At 33.6% G+C, this 17,152-nt stretch overlaps 1 protein-coding gene across 2 annotated transcripts in view; it reads left to right on the top strand.

The window, feature by feature from the left end:
- The window catches only part of TNPO1 (transportin 1), a 40,353-nt gene extending 28,118 nt beyond the window's left edge, over window positions 1–12,235 (top strand). For both annotated transcript variants that reach the window (XM_081942955.1, XM_081942956.1), the window contains exons 21-25: window positions 2,838–2,913; window positions 3,728–3,827; window positions 4,048–4,122; window positions 4,688–4,830; window positions 7,287–12,235. In XM_081942955.1, coding sequence (XP_081799081.1) covers window positions 2,838–2,913; window positions 3,728–3,827; window positions 4,048–4,122; window positions 4,688–4,795 — 359 coding nt within the window. In that variant the 3' untranslated portion in view covers window positions 4,796–4,830; window positions 7,287–12,235. The remainder of the gene's footprint in view (window positions 1–2,837; window positions 2,914–3,727; window positions 3,828–4,047; window positions 4,123–4,687; window positions 4,831–7,286) is intronic.
- The last annotated feature ends 4,917 nt before the right edge of the window (window positions 12,236–17,152 follow it).

Here is a 17,152-nt window from a genome sequence, read left to right as displayed (position 1 = left end):
CCAAGCACTTATTTCAGGGGTCAAAAGAAAATAAGATCATGTCTTATTTTCAGGGAAACACAAAGACTACTGGCTTGTGTTTATTATGGTTGCACTGTCCCAAGATCATCTTTTGCAATCTTCTGACAAGCAAAGTCAGTGAGGAAGCCAGATTAACATAACAAACCTGTTACTAAATTAACATCTGTAGTGATTCACTTAACAATTGTGGTAAGAAAGAACATAAAATGGGGCAAAAATCACTTTTTGTGTTTCTGAGCAATAGAATTTTTTTGTGTTCCTGAGCAATAGAAATTTTGGGCTCAATTATGGTTGTAAGTTGACAACTACCTATAAACAGCTTCTGCCAAATTAATTAATTCGCTTCAGTTGCCTTTGCTTCTCTGATGTTGGGATTCTTATGATTGAGCAAATGAGATATTCTGAAGCTGTGTTGGTAGGGGAGGGATCTTCCATTAATGAATAATTTTTCAAGAGCACTCCCAAAAGAGTAGTAGGTATGTGGCAAATTTGGAGGTAGGGTAATTAATTCCCTACAATTGAGACTAATGGGAAGGATTTTTTGTGTTAAGAAAGAGCAAATTGGTTTTTCTTTATCTTGCTGCCATGAAATTTTCCCCAAAAATTTCCAGTAGGGTTGTTTTGTAACAGTGCATAAGACCTCAAAATGTTTAGCTAAATTTTTAAAATTGGGTTATATTTATAATTAAAATAATCCAGTTGACTTTTTTTTATATGAGACAAATTATCAGATCTTTGCATGTAGCTTACTTGAAGTCTTCATAATTGTAATAGACAATATGATGAAACCAAACAGATTTAAGTGACTGGACATTATACATTGTGCAAACATATACAATTTGATTGATGTATATAATGGTATTAGAATTGAAGGAAGCTCTACAATGGAATTGAATCTTGTCCTACACCCTGTGGAACATGTTTTAAACAAATTTTCCAGTATTCTAGAAAATTCTGTTTACCTATCTAGCTGCTTGTTTATTTTTATTAGATTTTACCTCAGTTTTTTTAAACTTAGTAACTCAGAGTGGTGAACATAGCTTCCCTGCAACATAACCCTGTGAGGTGGAATGGGCTAGAGAGAATGAGTGGCCCAAAGTCACCCAGCTGGCTTTCATGGCTAAGGACCAAACTAAACTGGCACTCTTAAGTGTATATTTCAGTTTAAACCAATTTTGGCTGACTTTTAAGGATGTAGGTCAAGTTTCATTCTATGCATGTTTGTTAAAATGCAGTATAGCAGTACATTTATTTCTATAATGGAAATGAATTATACCTGTGATTTGGCACCGTATCAGCATTGCAGTATTCAGGAAGAGCTTGTCAATAATTTTATCTTTTGGAATGACCCTTTTCAATGAAAGAAACCTCCCAAATCATTACAGGAAATGACCCTTTTAAAATCATTACTGCTGCACTAGGTTTCTCTATGCAGAAATTAAAATTTCCTGAAAATTACAATTTAATTTTCTAAAATGGATGCCCCAGCCATACTATATACTATAAATAAATGTTGAATGTATTGCACATTAGATTTGTTGTGGGATATTCTGCTAAAGTAATGTAATACCTGAAATCACAATTCAGAATTTATAGGCTTAATTATCCTGGCACAATACAGTATTACAAATGCAAAGTAAAAATACCTGCTAAACATAAGTGGTACATACTTCTTCTCAGCCAGTATATAAATTTTGACCAATGTTACCGTAAAGAAGTTTATTCAGTTTGGTTTTTTGAACAAAAAAGCAATTTGATTACTGAAACCAAGGTTTCATGATCAGCGTGATTTAAAAATAAAGCTGAATATTCAATTTTATCCATATAGTCTTATAGAAAAAATCATTTTTTATAATGGTATATCCTACACCAAACCTTACAGTGAAAAAGAGCATCATCAGCTTTACTGCATGTGTTCATGAAATTTGTTCACACAAATGCCTGTTTTGGAGTGTTGCATAATGTCTTTTAAAGCATAGGCTTCTCTGCTTCATACAAATCTGCTGGATTTTAGTATTCATGTAGTTTGCTTCAAATAATCCTTAAACATACCCACACTTTCCCTTTTCTGAAGAATTGCTATGTGAGCTGAGAGAACGCCATTAAAACATGTCAAGGAAAATTTTCATACTAAAGCCAAAACAATGTTCAGATAAAGCAGGTTTCTTTCATTATAGTTTGTCATATCTTTAGCTTTGAAACATTTCAGAGATAAATAATGTAATATTTACATTATTATTAATAATATCTACAATAACCTAATCAAACACATATTATTGTGAGGAGCTATGTGCATATTATCCTCTTTCTTATTAAATTTAGTTTTATATAATTAAAAATAGCCCTAGGAAATGACTAATCACTTCAGATTTAATTCTGTTTGGATTTTCAAATGAATATTTTTCCCATTAAATGTTAATTTGAAATATTACACAAAAATATTCATTAGTATGTTAATAAATGTTTCAAATTCCCTAAAAATAGGAATAGTTGTTGCAATTAAACTGTTAAGATACTGAGTGAAACTATTCATTTGATTTTAATCATAATTTTGGTGTTCTCTCATTCACTTTATTCCTTTTTCCTTTATTTCCCTGCCCTCCGCCAAATAGTATGCCACATGTTGCTGCCCCTTATTTTTAGGGGTGGTAATGAACAGCACTGGTGAAATCTTATGTTTATTATCATACACAGGTTCTGTTGGTTTCTGTTTCTGAGTTATTTGTTGTTTTTTCTTTATTTTTCTCCTTCCCCCCTCATTTGCTCATGTCTTGGTTGGCGTTTGGTGGTGTATAACCGTGATTGCGTTACCTTAGCAATAACAATTGGTCGTCTTGGTTACGTTTGTCCTCAAGAGGTGGCCCCCATGCTACAGCAGTTTATAAGACCCTGGTGTGTATTATTCAATCTTTTTTTAATTCATTTTTCTTCACTTTCTTCTTTCTTTCTTTCTTCCTTTCCTCTATTCTCACTTCTAGATATACTTTTCAGTTGGTTACAAATATCACTATTCTTAATCATTGCCAACCATGTGACTAATCTTGTCCTGTCAGGTTTGTGAGGTTTTTTAGCAGTACTGTTGTATATATATTTCATGTTGTGGCTAACAACTAATTGATGCATGGGATAAGATTGTCACATGCTTGATGTGTCAAAGCTTGATTATTAAAAGCATTTAAAATCCACCAGAATGATAATATGCATGCAAATAGCATAAAACATGAAACACCGCATTACATTACTTCAAATCATTTGCAATTTGACTTGCTGTTTGAGATACATGTTTCTGGATTTGTACCAAATTGCTTGCTTGCTGCTGTAACAAGTTAAAGATGTTTTGTTATGATACATCATAAAATTTATATTGTTGCAGTATAAACTGCTTTTACTGATGGACAATTCTATATGTAAATATATATATATGGGTGTATTTATATTAACAGAAGTATTTAATGGAATACAGGTCACATTCAATATCAGCTGTGGAACATAGAAAAGTAGCTGATTTAATATTGACCACCCTTGGAGAATTAAATAGGGCTTAATATATATATTAAAAAAAAGAATATAGAACGTTTGTAAGATTAATGATGTTTGTGTGGCTTAGTCTTCAAGGTATTTTAGCTGTGACACTTATTCCATCAAATACTATTAAAATTTAATTTTTTTAAAAAAAATCTAAAACTTAGGTTCTTTATTGTATTAGGTGCACCTCTCTACGAAACATAAGGGACAATGAGGAAAAGGATTCCGCATTCCGTGGGATTTGTACCATGATTACCGTCAACCCTAGTGGAGTAGTCCAAGTAAGTCTTGCTTTGGTCTTTGGGGGGGGGGGGGGGGGGGGGAGAAGGGAATTGAATTGAATTGAAATATTTGAATAATCAAATATGAGTGATTAACAAAGAAATAAACATATATAAGCTGGCTAATGTTTTGAAAGGGAAATGTGCTTATTTTTTAAATAATTTATTGCATTTCTGTTAATGGACATTTCTAATTTATAATTTCTATCAACATTTGCAGGACTTTATATTTTTTTGTGATGCTGTTGCATCATGGATTAGCCCAAAAGATGATCTCCGAGACATGTTCTGTAAGGTAAAATTTTTTTAATGTGCAAATACTGTACATCATTTCTATTATGGATCTGTAATTAAAGATAATTCCATTTTTCCTCCTGCTGTTACTAAAATATTTCTTCAGTTAGCTTGCATTAGTAGGCAGGACCAAAGAATGTTTCTGGTGTAGTTCTAGTTGGCAACAAACAATACTTCCCCCTAGGTCCTTGGTGCAAACTGTTTTGGTAAGAGCTTTTGGAAAAATGTTACTGTTTACTTTTTGTCTCCATTCCTCTTCATTTTTTCCCTTACAATTTGTCTTTTCCTTTCCTTTCTTCTGTCTGAGGGACCGTCATGGCTTATGATGGTCCAGAAAGTCTCTCACATATACATGCAAAGATAACCAGGAGCAGCTTTCAAACAGCTATAGCAGTTCTGCAAAAATAATTGGATGCTTTAAAATGTATCATGCATTCCAAAACATATCTTCCAAAGGATTAACAAGCCCCTACTATTTGGGCACTTCTGCCATTATTTCATAACTATTTAAATATTTATTTTGCAAATATCTTTTTGAAAAAAGTTAACTTTCATTTAATTTTCAGATCCTTCACGGATTTAAAAATCAAGTGGGAGATGAAAATTGGAGGCGTTTCTCCGACCAGTTTCCTGTTCCTCTAAAAGAGCGCCTTGCAGCTTACTATGGAGTTTAATCTTATGTATTCAAGCTGCAGTACCATAATTAGAGGTAAATCATTTATCTTTCAACTATCTATGAGCTGCCTGTATAACTTTTCCAATACATGAATTGTTTTGTTGTCTTTTTAGTGAGCACTCTGTTTAACTACAGGTAGTCCTCAACTTACAACTGTTTGTTTAATGGTGGTTTGAAATAATGGTGGCCTCAGAAATAATATTCTACGGCCTGTAAAACACTTTTAACTGTCACAAAACATTGCGGCCTGTGGTCGTGTTTGTGATTGGAGTTTTTGACAAGCATTTGCATTTATGATCAGTTGCCAACTCCCCTGTAAACGGGATCACCATTTGCAATCTTCACTATCAGCCTCCATAAAAAATCAGTGGGGGAGTTGGCAAAAAATGTTGCAAACTGCTGCTGCCTGCCAAGAGGACTCCTACTCTTGTCTGGTTGCTGGCTGAAAGAGTTCCCTGTTAAAATCCAAGCAGGCAAGGAATTGAAGTCCTTTGGCACACAGCTCTTTCAGTCAGCCCCAAGAGTTGAGAGGGAGTTGAAATACAAGTAAGATTTTTCAGCTTTTTGGGAGTGTAGATGCAGGCAGTAAAAGGAGTGCAGGATGCTTCAGGGCACCCAAGCACAGGCTGCACATAATTGTCTCTCAACACAAGGGCTGAAAATCCTACTTCGATGTTCATCTCCTAGCAGAGGGGCAGTGCAGTAAGGTACGGAGTGCAGGGTGTCTCAGAGGTGGTAGGTGGGGGCCCTGGAGGCCTACAGCAGACCACACAAAGTATATTTCTGCTGAGAGGCTGAATTTCTGCTTGGATTTTGGCAAAGAAGATTATCAGCTCCTGAGCAGAAAGACATTCACTCTGGCTGCTCTAGGCCTACAGGGCCTCTTTTGCCCCACTGGGGTATCCTTACTGTCCTTACCTATCTGTTTAACAACCACAATATCGTTTTAACAACCAAAACTGGAAGTGTCGGGGTAACCATTGTTGAGTGAAACAGTTGTGTAATGGTTTCTCTTAACAACCCTTCACTCAGAGACCCAGATTTCAGTCGTAATTATGGTTGTACGACACGGACTACCTGTATGGATTTTCTACTACAAGTGAGCACTAGTTTCTTCAGCAGTTGTTTTTCAGGAGTCAGTGGAACACCCTCATTTTGTTACTTTGACAACCTGATAAAATTTTAAACTAGTTTTAACAGATTCAAATCACTGCGTGTATCTAATGTGCTATACAGTAGGCCTTGGTATGGTTTAATGCAATGGTTTGCTTCACACAGCATACTTGATCAACATTAGATTCTCACAATATTCAAAAACACAAGCTAAGTAACCACATTTTAGCTTAGTCTGTTGTTCCGACCCAGTCCATGGAAGTTCCTCGAACTTTGCCAGAGCCTATGAAATTTAGTGGACTAGCCAAGTGGTGTCTGGTTCTCCCATCTGCAGTACAGCAAAGCGTTGAGTGTACACATTGAATTGAAGCAGCCTGAATATGCAAAGATTTGTCTAATTGGACTAGACTAATTGGACTAGCTCAGGAGACCCCTTCATGAAAGGGATTCAAATTCTTTATTGCTACGGGCTATAACAGAATCTTCAAAACCTGCTAGCATTTTCCCTCCTTAACCTTCGCTTATTTTAATATTCAACAGAGCTAAGGCAGAGTATTAACAGATTTGAGTTTTTAATTTAACATTTTCTTCCTTAAATCATGTTTTTCTCCAAGGTTATCTAGGGTTGTGTAGTTTCTCTAAAGTTACCCTAGGGTTTGCTATACTATCCAGAAGAATGTTCTATTCTCCTTAAAGATGACTGATTCCATAGTATTCAAGTAGGATTCCTTTTCATCCATCAGTGCAATGGTGTCTAAGTAGACAACACTGAACAATAAATAAATCAGTAAGACAGCTAATCTGTCGGGGTTTTTTCACACTTAGGGTTTTTTTTAAACAATTTCAATTATTTTCAGTTCAGTTATGAAGACATCTGCAAATTTTTGCACTCTCATTTTAAAAAAAACATACATAATGAAAACTATCCCTGTGTGTACTTTATTACCAGTAGTTCTCCAGAACTGAATTTGGGAGGTAAAAAAGTGATACTTGAATTGTAATTTTTGTGCATGTCACATAAACTTTTAATAAACTATCACAATTGGGACGCCTCAAATTAACACAAACAGTAGCAGAGATCATGCACCTACCCACACAATGTTGTCCCTAGACATTAGTGATTTGTAAGTTTTAATTGAGCTTGTTATTTCAGGTATAAATGGAACTAGAAATAATTATGAGGTCTCTTGATGAAGATTTAATGCAAAAAAATTCAAGAAATAGCAATTAACTTCACTCTGAAAATAATACACTGGTGCTTTGTTTTGTGGCATACTACAGAGCAACATTAATTTGTATTTCCTATCTTAAGTGTGTATTGATCATAATATTAAACAATTTGCTTTTGAATAAAAACTCGTATTTGTTTCTTTCAGGTCCTTCAGTCTGGAAGACTGGGAGGAAGCCTCTGCACCCAGGGAAAAATGTTACCCTTTACTGGGGGGAAGGGTAAACCAGTAGGGAATACAGTACAATCCCAAGCCTACTGGGAGGGGCGGGAGGGAGGTGTTGCCGTCACTGTATTAAGCCGATGTTGGGAAATGTTTTAACATCTGGAGCTTTTGTGGGTGGAAATCTGTCTCCTGTTACAATTCTGCACTGGATGTGAAGATGCGCAAAAAAGTTTGTTCACAACAGCACATTCTGCAATATTATGGGGAATTGTACCAAAATGAAATTATAAAATAGATCTATAGGGGATATTTAAAGAGAAAATACATTGTGTTCATGCGATAAAGGAAACAGAAGAATGGCAATTACAGACAGTTAATGGTATAACAAGGGGTTTCTGCATTGTTTCATCTTGATGGGATTCCTAAGTATTGCATGTTGATGAAGAACTAAACAAATGAAGTTAGTACAGTTAAGGTGAAGCTTGCTCCCTGTATTAGGAGTAAGCACTTGCAGTATACAAATTTAAATAACCCCATAATGAAGTAATAAAAGCTAAAACAAACAAATGAAGCAACCTGCAAGATGCCAAATGAGTCACTCCTTTTCATTTCTAGTGGGCGGGGGGGAAACGGGCATTTCAGAAGAAAGATTGATCTTTTTAATTTTCCATTTAAAGGGTAGTAGATATGATTTGATGGTTGTGCTTCATTAGATTTAATTTCTAGAGTAAGGCATAATTCTTAATGTGCAGTTTAAGGTTCAGGCATGCATTTTGGGTCATAGTGATCAAGCATATTTTTAGTGGGAAAGTTAGCATGCTTGCATCAAGGAGTGAGAGTGGTAAACATTAATTACCTTGCGCCAGTTTTGTGTTGCAGTTTACCAATTCGTGCAGTACAACCCTGCATTTAAAATTCCTTTAAAATTCCTTGGATTTTATTTTTATTAAGATATAAGTATAAAATACTGTAGTGACAATTAGGCCTCAAAATAATTTTTAGGATCTCTTAGGAATATGATTGATATTGTAATGTGTAACCTGCACAATGTGGAAAGCAGATATAGCTGTGCAAAGTATTGCCTCTGTGCTGTCAGTGTGATGTGCTTTCTGCATGGTTATACTATTAGTGATTTTTCTCAAATCTTTTAAAACGAGTTATAAGGTAAGACCTTAGTTAAAGGTTACATAAATGTTAGTTGATGCCTAAAGACAATTATAGAAAATTGATGATATGATTGCTACATTTCAGTGTTTATTCACACCCAACATACTTTATTATTCCCTCCTCCACAAAGCATGATCTTAAGAGATGCATAAGTTCGTATATGTAAAGCAGGGTATCTACACTGTGTCGGCGCATGTTGGGGGCCCATTGTGTCCTAGAGAGACCACAGAAGGGTGCAGGTTAAAAGCTACAGAGTGAATGTTCGTTTGGATCCTTTTCATTTCATTTGTTTAGCTTTTCTGCTTCCCTTTTCTATTTGCTTGTATTTCTGTGAATAAATCCTTGTTAAGTTTACCTTTTACTTTTCTTTCCATGTGTATTTTCTTATGTACTGTGAATGTGAAAATCTAACTGGTACACTTGATTTTGTGTTACTATAAAAGTGAAAGTATGATTAACTTAGACTGCATAAAGAGTATCCCATGATGATAAAGGAAAAATGGAAAGACAATAACTCTGCGGGTCAGAGAAAAAGCCACACTTTTCCATTTTCCCTTAAGTGCTGCAAAATTAATCTGTGCAAAAAAAGAAAAGAAAAGCCATAACAACCGCCTTACATTTTAGCTTCTCATCTTTACATTGAAAAAAACCATACTGGATAACCATTTTGTAGGGAATGAGTGTATGATTTTGATTCTTTTTAAGGTCTATTGTATGATTTAGCCATTGCACTGAAGATCAACCTTGTATGAGTGTGAATGTATGAAATCTTATTTCAGGCTTTTTTTAATGCATGGGAGCATGCACAAGTCCTATACATTCCTTTTTTTTCCTTTGTAAATTTCATTGGGGTTAAATATGTTTGAAAATGATTTATTACAATATGTCCTGTATAAACGTCTTATGAACAGGTTTATGCTACTATGCCATTAAAACCACTGGAATAAAATTGCATATAGTGATCTACTTTCCATTAACTTGTTGTATTGGAAGCCAGAACTTTCAGCTGACTTTTGCTCTAACTTTTTCAATTAAGGAAGTAGATATGAATTCCGAAGAAAGTAAATATTAACATTTATTAAGGCCAGAACTTGACTTTTGGCAAGACTTTACATTTCTCTATGGAATTCTCAAAGACAAAACGTTATTTATTTTGGCCCTTCTGTTGTTGAATTTGATAGTTGCCAATAACATTAAAGATTAGTGCATAGAAGCTACTTATAGAGAGAGATAATTTTATTACATGGGTTAATATAAAGGGACGTGACTGTTTATTGTAATTTAGCTGATCTCACAGAAAAGCAATACTGCAGTTAGAATTAACAAATTAAAGCTTCATAGCAAACAATATTCATAATGAATAAAATTACAATATACTTGCAGAAGCTGCTTGGTATAGAATTTGAGGTAAGGAGAATTCTAATACAACACTAAGTTGTAAATCAAATATATTGCATCATGGGATATATAAAAACATCTTAATTCTTTTTGTGTATTCTTGACAGTTTTGAATGTTGATTGAATGTTGTTCTGTAGAATTGTATGTTTGTCTTTGTTACATTCCAGTGTTCTCTGCCTCTTGGCATGCTACAGGCACGGCTTACTAAATCTGCTCCTTACACAGTGAATTAAGTGCTTAGTGTGCTAAACTACAGAAATAGCCGCTGCTAAGTGATGTAGATTTTCTACTTGAATATTTTTGTTGTAGAAACCTCAGGAGGTCAGTGTTTACTGTTTTATATATGGCTTTGTTTTCGTGTTGAAGGCCCCTTTGCTTTTTGAAGGATTCTAACAATGAACAAAGCTGCTGATCAACCTAAGTTGGTAACAGAAAGTATATTTAAAAATATATATAAATAAAACTATCTCTTTTGCAGTTTCAACTTGGTTAATGTAGAAAGAATTGTTGATTGTTGAATTTGGGACTATTAAGGGAAAAAGTCTTACCTAGCGTCTTTATTGCATTTCTTTAAATTGAAGGGGAATGGATAACATTTTGTAAGATTTTTATCTTATTTTTTTTCTAAGCTGGTATGTAGAAATCAGATCTTTGATCTAGATTTCAGTGTTTAATGGTATTTAATTTGAAGTACTATACATTTCAGAGGACTCATTTCCAAGTAAGTATGCTTAGGACTGTAGTCTTGGTTTATTGCCATGCTGAAGATGAAGTCGTGGTAACTTTCACAAAATACATAGCCAATAGATTTTTTTTAAGTAATGTTACTTTTGTAATAAACAATATTGACACTGTGATACTTCTTTTTCTTTAGCATTGGCATTGAAGTATTTAAGCTACATAAATACTGTGTAATTTAGATTTATACTATTGTAAGAGGATTTCCAAAGCTGAAATTTCTGTTATTTAGATAAGAAATATTCATACTAGTTTTATCTCAGGTAAATAATCTTGTACCCTTTTATTTAGATAGAGGCTTATTTCATAAGAGTACCAGTTTGTTGTTCATATAGAACTGCCTAATGTCTTAAACTTTCATATCTAAATTGAGTTACTATGGGACAGCAATTACTTATTTTATTCATATTGAATGTATTAACAAGGATGTATAACATTCTTTTTAAGAGATGGATGCATCTGTATGAATAGTACCCAATAAACACCATAAAAGAGACTTTATATTGTGCAGTACAAAGTTATGTTCCTGATATAAAACAAAAGAGATTATGGCCTGGAATATGTTCATATCTAAGTAGCCTAGGCTTTTTTGGAATAATGAATGCCTAGAGAAAAAACATGAAAATTATCCTTTTTTCTGATATAAACTACTATATGCCAAGCAGTAATCTATTAAATTAAACATTGCTGTTTGTATGTGAATGATGTACTGTGGTAAACATTTGGCTCTTTACGATATTTTGATTTTGAGATGATTAAATTAACAATGTGACAGTTTAATACTGCACGGAAATTTCTGATGTTCTTAATTTAAAATGTCTGCAATTTAAAGCTATACTCTTTATACTTGCTTGTCAAATCAAATAAGTGTTTAGGCTGTCCTGACTGAAATTTTAATATGGGCATATACAGTGCAGTTTCATCACTAAAAGACTGAGTGAAAACGTTACAGAGAAACTTTGTTACATTAAAGTAATTATTTGATCTTATTTTGCTGGATAGATGCACTTTTAAACAAGATAGTTAAACTTCAAATTAATTGTAGCATTGATATGTTATTTCCCTAACTTTCCCCACCTAATAACTTGATTCTTGTGTGACAGTTCATTTTAGTATCAGTACTACTTTTGTATGTACAATTAAAACATTTTGGATGGCACATTTTTGTCTTCTTTCCCCTAAAGACACTACACTTTTTCTCCTAATCAAGTTTGCCATAAGGTTGTTTATTTGAATTGGATTACTAACAAGAGTTAAATAATGTAGTCAGATCTTTCTGCTGACAACTTAGGTTGTACCAGTTTGCTTGAAAGCATTAAATTGGATGTGTTTTCCATATGTGTTAGAATATTCCCTTCAAACATATCCTTCAGCAACTTCTCAAACTTTATTAAGTTGATTTTTCTTGTCTGCCTCTGCCAACAAAACTTCATTTTAAACACAATATGGTTTCAATTTTTGATAAGCTGCTGAATTCTAAAGAATTTTTGGGGCCACCAAATATTTTGGATCATGCAGAGAATATATATTGTAATGTAGTAATTTTGTATTTACATTTGTATGATGTGATAATAGATGTGAATGTTAATCACTGCTTGACTATGTTAATAAAATTTGTTTAAATAGATGCTGCACTCTGATTCTTAATGAAAAGAGAAGGAGCCATTGAAAATGATTTGTTTTAATTGAATATTCATTTATGTAGCTTCCAGTTTGTCTTGATATTTGGGAAGATATTACTGGCTACAGGAAAAAACATGTAGATTTAATTAACATAGAATCACTGTTTATATATCTCTATATAACATACATTGCTTTTTCTTTGGCTTTAGCAGCAAATAGACAAAATCAATAGGTTTTGAGATGTGCCTCTTTTACACAGTTTAATATGAATTGAATTTCTATTTTAGGATAGAACAGTTATTTTCCAATTGAATATTAAATTATTACATTAATATATTTTATTTATATTTGTAACAGAGAAATGTTGCCATGATTAATATCTGGCATCAAGACATTTGTTGGATGATAAGTGACTTCAAGAAAACCTATTCACTGGGTTTATCATAGTTGAATTTAATGACACTTGCAAAAATAAAAGTTTTAGGATAACTAAGGAAGAATTGCACATTTATTGTCTTAAATAATACACACACACACACACACACATTCATACATTTAAATAGCACAAACACATAAAGAATGTTGAGCTATAAAAGAAAGGGAGAGAATGTCCAAAGTTTGGCTTTCCACAGATCTCTAAAGGCATTTCAAAAAAGGTTCCATTTCTAGAATTAGCTGATCTGGCTTCCCAATAAATTGGAAGTGATAAAGTGCTCTTCACAGATTGCATATCCATTTTGGCACTTCCTGAGGAAACACAATCCAAGTCATGTTAGAGCTGCATAGATCCAAGCTAGCATCTGGGTTTGAATCTGAGAAATACATTTGGCAATATTGAACATAATCTGATCTTACTGATTAGCAAACTGTTAAATGTTCCTAGCCATTTTCATAAATATATAAAATACACTGCAGTAGGCTTTTTAAATTTATTTATTCAATTTGTACGGCCACTCAAGTAACTGAGTGGTTCACAACAGTTAAAAACAAGAAAAATGAATCTTAAAACCTTCAATATTACTTTAAAACTAAAATAATTATCATCATTGGCGAAGTCCAGCACAGCCATTGCAAAAACCACCATTGCCTGACCTCCAAGAACAATGGCAGAGTCTTGTCTTCAGTGGGTTCCTAAAGTCAAGGGTCAGAGCCAATTTAGGATATGGAGGAATGATGTTCCAAAGGGTGTGTGCAACCTGGGTCTTGCCAGATAACCCTCTTTAATAGACCAGATCTGTAACATGCCTTTCCTGAATATTTTAATCAATAAAAAAACAGAGTACCTTAAATAGTAATCCTTACTATGGTCTTGGTTGATGAATAGATAGGTTATTTAGGAATTGGGATAGATAAGGCTAAATCTTTTTAATGGGTACTGAGAGGAATGGACAGACATACATCCAGGAATATTGGGATAATATGAAGTCTAGTTTGCAAAACCCATTTAGATGGAAATCAGTGGATATATAAAAGCACATCTTCTCATGTGTAACTTACAAATGAAAAAATTACTAGAGATGCACAAATTAAAGTACATGCAAATGAAAATAATAGCCACTTAGTATATCAGTTGTTTTTGGGATCTTTCATATTGTTTCAAACTACAAAAGCTAATAGTGCAAAGACATCACAGAAAATACATATAGCATCAGAAAAATATTTGAAAATATTGATGATGTAATTATACTGAACATTAAAGTTTTGTATCAGGAGACCAGTTGTTTTTATTCTAGGAACTGCTGGTCTACAGTCTTGATTTCTGCTGGTTTTTAAATATGTGAAATGTGATTACTGATTTTGAAACTGCTTTATCCCCCCCGCCCCCCCAAAAAGTATCTGAGCTAGGGATATCTATTAATCTTGTTCTTAGTTTGCTTAATAAAAGATGCAATTAAGCAAAAGGAAATCAGAATAATTTAAACTGAAAATTGTAGCAGGATATATAAAAGCTTATGGAAGGTTATTAAGTTTTAATAGATCGGCAGTTGGCAGAGCTTGTACAGATGGGATAAGGGCAGCAATAACATGAATCTAAGGAAATATGAGCATCATGGTATCAATCATAATCATGGTTTTCAGTATAATACAATCTTTTAGAGATAAATGAATCTAAAATTTGAATAGACTATTGAGTATGCAGTGCAGAAAGGGTTGTGCTTTTCAAGTTAAAAATACCTCTAAAAATCAACTGATGATAGGTTAAAGGAATATATATTTAAAGAAAGTGAGTGAATGCACTACTCTTCTGTAGCTTTACACTTCTGTATCTACACAGGAAGGGTAGAGTTTCTATTTCTTCCACTAATCATGAACTCATCCTCTGGAATTTCAATCTAAAAAAAATTAAAAACATCTCTTGGTCTTTACATCAACTGCCACAGAAATGGTGACTAAGAGCATTAGTACTAAAGAAAATAAATAGTACGGCAGGAGACAAGGGTTATACAGAGTTTTCTCCAGTTCTCCATTTATTCGTAAAACAAGCTATCACATAAATGTCAGATTTAAAACAGCAACAGTTGTCTCTGAACACTGATCTATGCAATGTGCATCACTGCTGATCATTTTACTAAGCAATAAGAACAAAAACCCTATGTAATACACATTCGGGGAACACATTTTAAAATAACTGCTGTAGAAATGATGGAAATCACTGAGTATTCACTTAATGCATCATTTTTGGACATAATTTTAAGATTTCAGTTTTTCTTTATGGCTATTACACAGGAAAAATCAAGTCCCCAAGCAAGAGAATGGCAGAGGCTAGTTTATTTTAAGTGCATTGAAAAGAACAGAAAAGAGGCCTGCTCTGAATATGGTTATTTCATGGGCATTTCCTTTCATCTTGCACAGGCAATCCCTAACCTCTGGGGTATGGTATCGTCCTACAAGATGATGCAAGAATGAGATGGTATTAAAAATGTTTCCAACAAAAAAATAATTCTAATCTCAATGTTGACTGCAATTATTTTACAACCAGCATGAAATTTCACTAATTGTAAAAATAGTTGTTTATTCTAAAACTTTTATTTTAGTGGTAGAGCATGTTTCTTTGTGTAGTGTGAAGGAAGTGCAGATGTGCAACATGATATATTTTTTTAAATAATTGGGAGGTAATGGCCCCAAGCAGGAAAATAATGGATTAAAATGAATATCTCCTAAAGCATATTGAAATATAAAAGAGAATAGAGCTTGTCAAAAATTTCAAAATAGAGTAATAAAGTTGGGTGGAAGGAGCAAAAACTATAGCCCTCTAGCATGGTTTGACAAAAAAATTATCTTATGACTTGGCCTCAAATTTCTAGAAGACAAAGACCTATAGAAACCAGCAGTCATGCTAAAGGCACAATCTAGATTTCAATGAAAGCAAGAATGTAACTCTTGACTATACTAATTTCCAAATGGAACTTGTTTTAGAGCAAAGAATAAAATAAAAATCAGGTAGGTTCTATTTTTTAAAATATAGTATAGAAATAAAAAACAAGTACAGCTGACAAAGAACCAGAGAGTGAATGAGAGGTACAGGAAACAGTTACAGCATTCTACATTTATAAGTGACAGCTCATTGGCAATTGTGTTGGTAAGTTTGTAGGAGACTGAAGAAATCTTCATTTTATGAAATAACAAAATGTGGGGAAATAGAGACATAAAAGATAACTGACGCAATGTGTTTTGTGTTAATGCGATATGAAAAGATTGCATCTTAGTAAACAGGCTCTTGATTAAGAAAAATATATTCTAAAATAAGCCACTCACTCTCAAAAGCAAGTACTATTTATGATTTTAAATAAAAAAGCAAAAAGGGCAACATATTAAAGAACATCTCCCCCCCTTCAATTCACTATTTTTTTAAAGATTTGTTTCATTATTTTGTAAGTCAAGAATTACCTGCATTTCTTTTTATCTTACAACTTTGTCTATTTCTTTCTCCCTTTTTGTAATTTTTCTAATATTGCTTACTCAAAAGACAAAGACAGTGATGAGTATGTCTATTAAAATTATAAACTGAGACCAAGGAAACCTCATGTAGCAAAGACAGAACCAGCACAAAACTCCTAAGCATAAGAAACTTTCTATTAAACATGCATTTTTCAGGGCTTTCAATTTAGGACCAAAAGGATTATTGTGTATTCTTTGATATCAGTGTTATTCCAGATACAGCATTCCTTCTAACCAAATAACAAAAATCCTTGTTGAACACAGGTACACCTCTACCCTAAAAATAATTGAAGGCTTCTCCCTCTCTGCCCTCCCTCGCGGCTTAATAGCCTGGGGCTTGTACCAAGAGGAAAACCAACAGAATAATCATCACTTCCTCCCTGCAAAATTGACTATCAATAAGGTGTTTGTTTAATACCTCTGCTTCAACCATATATGGTATAATTGAAATGTGATCATTTCAGCTGCCTTCTCTCAGTAAAGGGCAGGTGTGCAGTTTAACTGTTTACCTTTGCTTAACCAACCCTAGTCTGCTTTTGCAAAATAAATAATGTATAATAATTGTTCTCACTTATTGAGTTTTGTAAAGGGGTACTCCCCTAAAGTACTGTCCCCAGGAAGTGCTGAAAAACAGGAATTAAATAGAAATGTCTCAATTACAGAGAACCTTTCTTTAGTGGATATTGTTATCATAGTGCTTGGAAATCAACTGAACTCTTCACTGCCCCAGAGATCTAAATAGTATGGAATTGCTAACCATTGTCCTAAATACTGTAGTTGCCCCTCATTTAATGTGTCCCTCACTTAGCAACCATTCAGTTACCATATTGGTGAGAAAGTAACTTAATCCTTGCTTTTACAACTTTCACAATTCTGTAAAGCAAAGGGAAGATGATGTAAGATTGTATGCATGGTTGCAATTTCTTTAGTGACCACTTTGCTGGTCCCAATTGCAGTAGCTAAATGAGGACTACCTGTACAG

This window comes from Natrix helvetica (genome assembly GCF_964273705.1).
Source record: "Natrix helvetica genome assembly, chromosome: 2".
NCBI lineage: Eukaryota > Metazoa > Chordata > Lepidosauria > Squamata > Natricidae > Natrix > Natrix helvetica.
This window is presented reverse-complemented; position numbering and strand designations above follow the sequence as displayed.